At 50.4% G+C, this 395-nt stretch overlaps 1 protein-coding gene across 1 annotated transcript in view; it reads left to right on the top strand.

The window, feature by feature from the left end:
• HTATIP2 (HIV-1 Tat interactive protein 2) overlaps positions 1-395 on the top strand; it is a 14,984-nt gene that overhangs the window by 8,370 nt on the left and 6,219 nt on the right. The window contains exon 3 of the mRNA XM_018555506.1: positions 221-347. Within this exon, the coding sequence (XP_018411008.1) occupies positions 221-347 (127 nt within the window). The remainder of the gene's footprint in view (positions 1-220; positions 348-395) is intronic.

Genomic DNA, 395 nt, shown 5'->3' with positions numbered 1-395 from the left:
TGCATTGCTTGTGTACAAAACAAATAGAGAGTGTGAATCTCCCCTGTGGGGGGAACAGACAGCAATAAAAACCTGCCAGGAGTTCTAACCCTTCCCTTCAGTCCATCCAATACTGGAAAAAACAAACAAGAAAACCGTAAAGTTATTGTCCCTCGTGTGTAATCTGTCACCCGTGTTACCATGTTGTGTGTTGTCCATTGACATGTGCCGTGTCCTCCAGGTCCAGGAGGTGGTGGATTTTGAGAAGCTGGATGAGTACGCTTCGGCCTTCCAGGGGCACGACGTGGGGTTCTGCTGTCTGGGGACCACGAAAGCCAAATCCGGAGAGGTGAGCGGAGAGGGACGGCATTAGATGATATCGGTGTCATACGAGGACGGGTTTGACACTCTGGCAA

This window comes from Nanorana parkeri, unplaced genomic scaffold (assembly GCF_000935625.1).
Source record: "Nanorana parkeri isolate BGI_ZX_2015 unplaced genomic scaffold, ASM93562v1 scaffold10, whole genome shotgun sequence".
NCBI classification, from domain to species: Eukaryota; Metazoa; Chordata; class Amphibia; order Anura; family Dicroglossidae; genus Nanorana; species Nanorana parkeri.
Note: the sequence above shows the minus strand (reverse complement) of the source record. Positions and strands in the feature narration are given on the sequence as shown.